Raw genomic sequence first — 9540 nt, 5'->3', positions numbered from 1 at the left:
TGCAACCTTCAGAAAGAGACCTAGTTGCATCCTTCCTCCATGCTTTAATGGTGATCCTCTCTCAGCTGCATTAAATAAGTATAACATCATGTGAAATGAGACCCCAAAGAAGTCTAAACAGAAAAAGAGAAACAGAAAGAATAAAAAAATTATAAACATGTAAATTGGTAGCATGATTCTGAAACTAAGTCTAACCTTTTCAAATAAATGACGCATGCACAATGGGAATGAGCTCTTGGCAACTTGATCAATGTCCTTTAATGATATCTGAGCATACTCTCTTGGCTGCAGAAGAAACACTCAACCAAAGTGAACACTTTAATATAACCCACTAGTGATAGAAATAGACAAACACATACGGCATGAATTACCTGAGAATAGTCAGGACCTAGATAACTTGAACATAGGGCTTCCACAATCTACACATAGAAAAACTCGTCAACTTCGACACTGATAACAAATTATCAAACCTACAATATGCTAACTAGACTTACAGGAGTCAATCTCTTTTTCTTGTTCTCTAACTGTAGATGTCCATTTTCTGCAACAAATAATTTAAACTCACGTTTTTATTAAAAAGTTAGGCTTAAAATTGCTGAGAATATAAATGAGAATATATGCTTGTATGCAATTAAACTTATGCAATGATACAAGATAGTAACATCTTCCCAAACAGATGGGAATTAGTTTACAGTTCACCAGCCAGGGAAGGCAGAAACTTCATCAATTCTTCTACTAATATGGCAAAGTTGATAGGCAAGAGTTAGAACCATATAGTGCCAGGGAAAGAAGTTTAGGAGAAGGTTTACTTTTGAGCAAGCACAATTTCACATACAGTGCACTATAATCAATAAACTTCAGTCGATAGACCAGAAACATGTTTCAATTAACATTACCTTGTGCCAAGGGTAACAAGTATACTTCAAATTTTAGGAAGACAGAGCAAATAGAAAGGAAGAGAGATTCAAGGCACAGGCACAATTTGACTACTATAACAATAATGATGACAATGTCATTACAGATATCTACAGTGAATGAATAAATCTACATATTACATAACGTTATATTGTATCTATGTGTATATTGTTACAACAACCTTTTAATAGATAGTTAAATTAAAATGCTGATGAAAAATAAAGGAGAATCTGAAAAAAGAAAAAAATGTTGACAAAGCCATGCTTTTCTTTCACTGAGCTTATTGCTTACATATATTCTGAGACTGGACAAATTAATAGGTTTTAAAAAGAAAATCATGAGAAAAGGTTAACAATGAATGGCCAGTCAAACCTGTTTGTGAGTATGAGTGCCTTGGATAGCTGACTGCGGAATATTGTGGCTACCAATGAGACAACCTATGAAGGAAGCAGAGAAATATAGAAAAGATTTCTTTCAACCATTAGCCCTTGAGTTCAAAGAAAGACTGAAGAGATAGCAATTGATGCAGAAGAATAAATACCAGAAATTACAATATCTAACCTGATTCATTCCAACATAAGCATAACCTTGATTTATAAATACTTTCCGACCAGCCACAAGCTCTGGAACTTCTTCAAATGGTACCTACATGGCAGTGAAAAACATGTTAAGCTAACAAAAAAAGCAGGAGAGGTGCAGAGCAAGTAAACACATGAAGTGACGTGTCCAGCAAAAAGCATGAGAATCAGACAGACAGTTAACAGGATACTCTGCAATTTGCTAGAGTTTCTGCCTACACATCCAACAGTATGACTGATAAGTTTCGTGGGAGATTCACACTTTTTTGCTTGATTCACCAAGAACAAGGAGCAGGGAGAGGGAGTGGGGAAGAGTGTCAATCAGGAAACTCCTCCATATTAAGGAGGCATATGTGGGATCAAATAACTTCATTGAAGATATGAAAAATATAAAATCATTTATTAAAATGGTATTTCTAGGAGAATAAAGGTCATTTTATCCCAATATACACAAATTTAGATACTGCAACTACTAGCTCCAATTGTAGCCTAAGATCTATTGACTTGAAAGACACAGGTCAAGAATGGGGGCTAAGAAAAAAACACATACCTTGTAGAATATAGTGTCAGCTGCAAAGGACAAGCAAACAAAAATGCAGGCCAATTAGCTTTAGATGTTATAACAATAATTTGGATTGAGTTATGAACTTAAAAAGAAAAAAGCAACATTAAGAATCCTAGACTTCTCTTTTGCATAGGAACTTGCAGGACATATATCCCACTAAATGAATCACCAATAAATATATGCTGTAATCTATTCATGCAGAAGCAAGCAAAGTCCAAAAGTCAGGGCCTTACGTAGCAAGAAATAGTTAAACCGTACAGTGTCTACCTCTAGCATGATAAAATGAACAATAAAATCATTACTGGAAAGATAAATGGTGAATGAGGCAGAAAAAAGAAAGAAAGAACAGAGTTTTGCTCCTACTGTCACGTAGAGGCTGGCCAATGGACCGTGAAACTTGTTCCAATTTGTCCTTCACACTCTGAAAATAACAACTTCATGTCATCATCAGTTCTGAAAAGCATTTTGCATCTATAGAAAGCTGCAAACATTCCCTTCATTTGCAAAACTTGTAAAGGTTAAAGCCAATAAAACAAATGACAAGTAATTACCTCAAATTCCAGATGGCTAACAGCCTTGTAAGGAAGGTCAAATTCTGCCATGATTGCCCTCTGTGAACTCACAAGAAAAGTACATGACAAATTAGCATTTAGGGCTGAAATGCAAACTACAATACATGTTACCTAAGATGATTGTACCTGAGCTTCAGCACTTTCACGATGAAATCGGTAGCGAAATAGTGAAGTTTCCATAGATAGGAACCATTTCCTCAAGTCCTCACTAGATATAAAAAGTGAATATTTTAGTACATAAGAAATAACGTTAAAAAATAACTATAAATTAAATTTATTTAACAATTATCCAAAATGATTTCAATAGTTGGTTGTGCTAGACTGAGGGTGGCATTTCTTACTGTTTCAATTGTGACATCCAATGCTAGTGCATGTGTTGAAAATGTGAGAGATGACTGATGTAAACACATGCTAAATTGCGTCCAGTTTCACCATGAAAAAAGAGTGCTAATAGTTTCAAGTCACACATCATTGACAATAAAATTCAATTACTGAGAATACCCCATTCATGTCAATCAAATATTTTAATGACAAATCACATAGTATGCTTATAATCACGGAAATACGAGGAACATATAAAAGACATGCAATAACAGTAGATAAGGGGGGCCACAGGCTTACGTTCGGCAATACACAAGCCGTAAAACAAAATGAGATATAATATCCTTATTTACAACTTCAGATGCCTGTTGATGCCTCATATGTGCTTTCCATAGATTGTGTACCTGCATAGAGGATATTCCATGGTAATGACCTGTATGATTGGAAAATCTAATAGTAAAGTGATAATCAATGTGGGATGTTACTAATTGATCCATTTCTTCTGGTTTCTTTCCCCGAGACAAACCATCAGATATCCCCTTGAGAACTGCAACACACGATAATAACCATCAGCCACACAATTTTGTACAGGTCTAAACTCTTGTTCCTGGAGGAAAAAACGCTCCAAACTCTTGCTAAGTACTGATGATACCTCCGCTACAATAGAATTTGAAAAGACAACACATTGGAAAAATGTCGGCGATTTGATACTTGTTCAGTACATTTTTTGAAACTAATCAAGTCGCTAGCCAATGTTAATACCACGTATTAGAATTAGGCTATATAACTATTTCCAGTTCACGACTGAACTCAAATTATGTTATGCCCACTAACCAGTTAGCTTTTTTCTTTAATTTTTCATTTCTGGTATTCAATCATGAAACAACAATTGCAGAACTCAATATCAGTTAAAGACATTGTAGATAAGCAATGCTATTCAACTGCAAAAGCCTGGACACAAAAATCGCCGCCATTCCGATGAACATATGCAACATCAGTATATCGCTGGAATTCGAGGAAGAGAAAAATAAAACAAAAAAGTAAGAAAAAGGAAAAATAAAAGTAGATGGGGAAAATTTACCTCGAAGACGATCCAAGGCGTATAACTCGAAATCCTCCAGCCTGACGTCGAGCGGTGGAGCAGAACGATAGAGTGGAAGGGTGTTAACAGCATCGTTAGGGGTGATATTCCGATGGCTCTGAGATCGAACAATTTCCATTTTTCTCTGTCGCAACGTGAAGCCAGCCCTCGCTGGATAGAGTTTTAGCTGCTTCACTGTTCCCAACGGAAGCGCCAGATGATAGACTGGGGCACAAAATGGCGGGAACGTCAGTCTGTAAAGTCATTTTTAGGCGGGAGAACTTAGAAAAACGAAGAAAAAAAACGTTTTAGCCTGTTAGTTTTATGGGAAAATTGCCAAAAAAAATCCCCACTTATATTGTCAAGGAAATTGTCTTGAGGTATCAAGACCAGTACAAAATGCACACTGGATTTATTACCTTTTACACTAAGCCTACCACGGTATCACCTTATACACGTTGTACCCCAAGTTTTTAACCTTACATGCTATAATAAGGGACAAATTTCATGAAAATACAATTTATTATTTTAAAAATAATGATCTATAAGAAAATAATAACATGGATGATAAATTGTTCAAAAACTAACATGCAATTTTGTTGTGCAAAATCATAGAAAATTAGACTATAAAAAAATAAAATTTGTTTAGTAAAAAGAAGTAGGAAATGAGATGCTATGAAGTTAAGAATTGAATATGGAATAGTATTATTAGTAGAAGAGCTTTTGAAAGCAATGTGAAGCAGGCTTGGTGTGTGTAAAGTTATAGGTTTGGAAATTATCTTTAATAAAAAGATATGTTTTACAATGATTCTCTTCTCTTTTTATACTTCTTAACTCACATAGTTTATCATTTATAGTACCACAGATAGAATCATTTTATTGTCAATGTAATATTGTCACTTTACCCTTTTTTGAGAACATCTGCCATCATTGTTTTAAATTTAAAAAATTGAAAGACCAAGGTCTCTTGTATTAAATGATGTCTGGTTTCAAAAGATTTCACATTCTAAATAGAAAACATGATGAAAAATGATTATGAAAATGCTTCAAGTCTTGTTCTTTTTATAATTAATATAAAAATATAAAACATAGATAAATGTCATGTTATTGGCAAGTCGAGTTTGTCTAATTTTAGATTTTGTACAATTGCATAACAATTCTAATCACCTACAATGCTAGATTATAAAAATAAAGCTACTGAATGGTTTCCTTAGCGTTAGAAGAGGAATATTTAAAGGTAATTTCATTGAACTTAAATTAAAATTAAGCCCAAGCGCCATTTTACATATTAAAAGGCGTATTCAATTTTAAATTATAATAAAACTAATCCTGTTTTATTTTATTTATTTCATTATTATTCTAAATAATTTTTATGCACTGATCCAATATCAATACTATTTAGCGTATAATTCAAGCATTATTAACCGTAATACGAGAAATTCTTCTGTCATGATTTTTTTATCAACCAAAACGGAAAATTATTTTAAAATATTTAAAGCATTCTATTTCTATATAACTTAATTTGAATTTTTTTTTTTTACCAAAACTTAATTTGAATGTTTATGTTTACTAAAGAAATCAATTTCAATTCTAAAAAAATGTTAATTATAATATGCTTCTAGACCTACAGATTTCACTATTAGTTTTTTTTTTTTTTTTGGTACCATTATTATTGTTGTTGTTATTATTCTGGCGTATTGTATAGATTTCACTATTAACCTAATCGGGACCCAGGTTATTTGCGACAAAAATCCCACAAGCTCGAATGGGTATCCAAATTTAGACAAAGTCCGGAGTTCGACAGAGTGTAAATCAATGGAGCTCACTTCGTCGTTTCCTCCTTCACTTTGTGCTGCTTGCCGTGGATGGCGGTGTCGTCAATGGCAAAGATTGGCTCATTTTTTTTGGGCCCGAATACATGGGCTTAGTTGATCTGGCCCATTTTCCCCCATGAATGAGGGCATTTTGGCATTTTAACATTGTGACAATACATTTTGAATAGAAACCATACAATAATTCCATATATATACACCAAGCATCTTCTTAAACCTCACTTCTATTTCACTCACACTTTTCATTTGTCCTTGCATTTCCACCTCCACTTTCATGAAAAACACAGCAATAGATATTGTTAGCAGTATGATGCTCCTGAAGCAGCATCTCATAAAATGCAGGCAATAAAAGCCATCAAAGCACAAATGAGTAGTTGGAGTCTTGGAGACAAATGACCTTATGATATGTAATAAAAGAGCAAGGGCAAAAATAAAACAAAATGGAAAAAAATGCACAACCAATAGGAATCATTGACAAATTCAGACTCACTTTGATACAACAAAATCAAGTGTTCATTTACAAGTTGAAGAGTACCATGTCTATACTATACAACAGAACCACAGTTCTTCAATTTTAAGCATCCATGCTTCACAGGGCATAACTTGTAATGGTACCAAAAGAACCAGAAAACTGTTATCCTCGCATGCCCATGCCTCCTTGTTGATCAAGCCATGCCTTGAGATAGAATAAAGGAAGGATAGAGTGAAAATAAAGAAAGGGGGGGTGGTTCGAGGAAGAGAGAATGGCAATGGTTTTCACAGCACTGATGCCTGTGTGCTACATATGAAGTATGAACCAGTGAAGAAACTCACATGTTTCATTGAAATCAATGTAAGGTCTATAAATCCATCCTAAGCGTATACTGCAATATAATAGTGTGAGATTAAACAGGGGGCACCTAAAGAGAGGTGTGTTAACTGTCACCTCTTGAGGAGCGTTATCATTAACATTAAGCAAGGTCTTCTCTGTAATCACAAGGTAAAATAAGATCCCAAAAAAAAAAAAAACACAAAACTATCCTAACAAAAAAATAAAAAATACAATAGCGTTATCATATCGCCTTAGCATCCAAATGTAAATATATTAGATACTCCATGTTTACGGCATGGTGTATGGAACCTCCACTTTTTTGGTAGTGTGTTCGGAAACACGTTACTACAGCATGTTAGCTACTTACATGCATGGTTCCAAACCGTTTGTACGCCTGGAAGTGGCAATTTGTCAGTTCTCGGTAAACGTGGTTTCACAGTGTCCTCACAATGAAATCAAACTCGCCCTTAGCATGTAAATAAGTATTGTCAAGGTCCAGGACACGAAGTTAATCCGGACACGCCAAAGAATGTTATATATCACATTCTAAAAAATGTGAACAAGTAACGGGAGATTATACAGAAATGACAATCATTAACTGATTGTCAATTCTCAAGGCAAGATTTACAGTTGCCTCAAGTATGCTCACACTCATGATCAGACTGTGATGAAAACAAAGCACCAATCACTTCCATGCAAATCACAAATCAACTACATTTCATGAACGTCCCTATCTGGAAGGTCATCTCATTCTCAAGTAGCAGAGTGAAGCCAGCTTCAAAAAACTTCACTCTCACAGCAAAAAGCGACCGACACATAGGAAGTAGGAACCAGAATATTTACGTCTATGCCAAAGAGTTCACTATGAGAAAGAATCAACAGGAAAAGAATTTGGAAGGATCAAGTGTTGATGGAAGTGAATCAGGATGGGCATATGGAGTTTGTAGGACACTACTTTAAAGGTGCACCCAAGATGGGCCAAGAACAAAAAAGGCCATTCTGTCTTTAATAACTCCTCATGAATAAAAAAACTAAACGGAAAAAATATTAAGGTATAGTGTTATATATTACACTAAGATACGAGCTCTCCGCCTCTTATAGAGATGATCATATCTGTCTCTTCCACTTCTACCTTCTTTATAGAAAGCATCTTGCAACCTCCTCATTGTTGATTCATATATATTAACCTTTCTCTCCAGCATGTCTTCTGCAGATCCTTTTAGCTCTGACAACCTATCTAAGCTACACAGACCCAAAAGCAACGCATTTGCACTGTCATCAAGTGGCTTGACATGATTATCAACCATGTAACTCCAAATCTCGTTGGCTGCTTCAGGGTCATCACAATTAAAAAACATCGTGATGGCTGCAGCACAATTAGAATGCGTTGGAGGGCACTCATTCTTGATCATCTCAGTGAAGAATCTTTCAGCTTGACGAACCTTTTTGTTCTTCACCAAGCATTCAAAAATCATGTTGTAAGTTAAAGAGTCAGGAAAAGCACCATAGAAGACCATCTCATCGAGTAGCTGATATGCATGACCAATCTCATTGTTGCTGCAAACCAAGCCAATCATGGCATTGTACATGATCAAAGTGGGCAATAGTCCACCGTCCACCATTATATTCCAAAGAAGGATGGCACGAGCAGCATCATTTTGTTTCGTGAGAATATCAAGAGCGTCTGTAAAGAATTTCAAACTTGGTAAGCAGTCATGTTCCTTCATAACTTTAAGAAATTTCATGGCCTCATCAATCTGCAGCCCACGAACAAGGGTTGTCAGGAATGTATCATAAGCAGACATATTTGTTGGGCTCCATCCAACACGAACAATCATCTCATCAAAAACAGTCTTAGCTTTGGCTAGATTCCCTTCTTTCTCCCACCCTTCCAATAAAATACAGAACGTGTCACCGTCAGGAGGTATCTCTTCCTTTATTTTTTCGAAGAATTCCATGGCTTTTGAAGTCTGATTATCTTCACGACACATTGCACTCAATAACGAATTCACTGCAACAACATCTTGCTGAATCCCGTATCTGTCCATCACATCAAAGCTCATCACGGCCTCATTAAACCTACTAGCCATGCAATAACTCTCAAATACCGACACAAATGTGGACATAGAAAGCGCCCCTTCCTGGTTCATCGATCGAATTGCATCCCACATGGGTTCGAAGAGTTGGTTCTTACCCAACAGATCGACCATCAAGTTCCACGCATGTGCCGTATGCTTCTTTAGCTGCCCGGCCCAGCGGAAGAACTTCACCGCAGAAGAAGGGTAATTGTAGGAAAGTTTGAGAACTTCCTGGACAGTATTCGCAGAAGGTTCGATTCCAGTGGAGGAAAGTGTGGATTCAATATTATTAGGCGATACTCGAGTGAGAACATTGCAGATGGTTCTGGCTGACGATGAAACTTCCGGTGCGTCTAAGTGGGACGGAAACTGATTGGGTTCGTGGGATTTCGGAATAGGAGATGAATGCTTAGGGTTTTCCGATGAAATGATATCGGGCGGATTTCTTAGTCTACTGTTTCTAAGGTTACCAGCCATGGCGTCCCAATTATGTTTGGAGGAACAGGCAATAGAACCCTAAGAATCGAAACCCGAAACTTCAAATTAATGAGTATTCTGGAGTTAGGGCGTGCATTGAAGCAAGATCCAAAGCTGGAATATTTGAATCGAGCAAAAGAAATTGAGAAACAGAATTGATGAAATCCTGGAAGAGAAGAATTGCTAGCACAACACAAGGGGCTTTACTTTCAAATTTTTCTCGGAACGGAACGCACGCCGTGACGGTGAAGTCGAAAAGTGGGAACGAAGAGAGAGATAGATTCAACGGCCACGTAACATACTCAAATGG

At 36.2% G+C, this 9540-nt stretch overlaps 1 protein-coding gene and 1 pseudogene across 1 annotated transcript; both read right to left on the bottom strand.

Moving 5' to 3' along the window:
* Nucleotides 1-6: 6 nt before the first annotated feature.
* Nucleotides 7-4344, bottom strand: LOC129301459 (probable DNA primase large subunit; annotated as a pseudogene).
* Nucleotides 4345-6335: 1991 nt separating this feature from the next.
* Nucleotides 6336-9540, bottom strand: LOC129301458 (pentatricopeptide repeat-containing protein At1g77360, mitochondrial-like). The gene has a single exon (XM_054940016.1). It carries the CDS (start codon nucleotides 9228-9230, stop codon nucleotides 7743-7745), a length of 1488 nt encoding a protein of 495 aa, XP_054795991.1. The 5' UTR covers nucleotides 9231-9540; the 3' UTR covers nucleotides 6336-7742.

This window comes from Prosopis cineraria, unplaced genomic scaffold (genome assembly GCF_029017545.1).
Source record: "Prosopis cineraria cultivar Desert tree isolate PC_DT_omini unplaced genomic scaffold, ASM2901754v1 PC2129, whole genome shotgun sequence".
NCBI classification, from domain to species: Eukaryota; Viridiplantae; Streptophyta; class Magnoliopsida; order Fabales; family Fabaceae; genus Prosopis; species Prosopis cineraria.
This window is presented reverse-complemented; position numbering and strand designations above follow the sequence as displayed.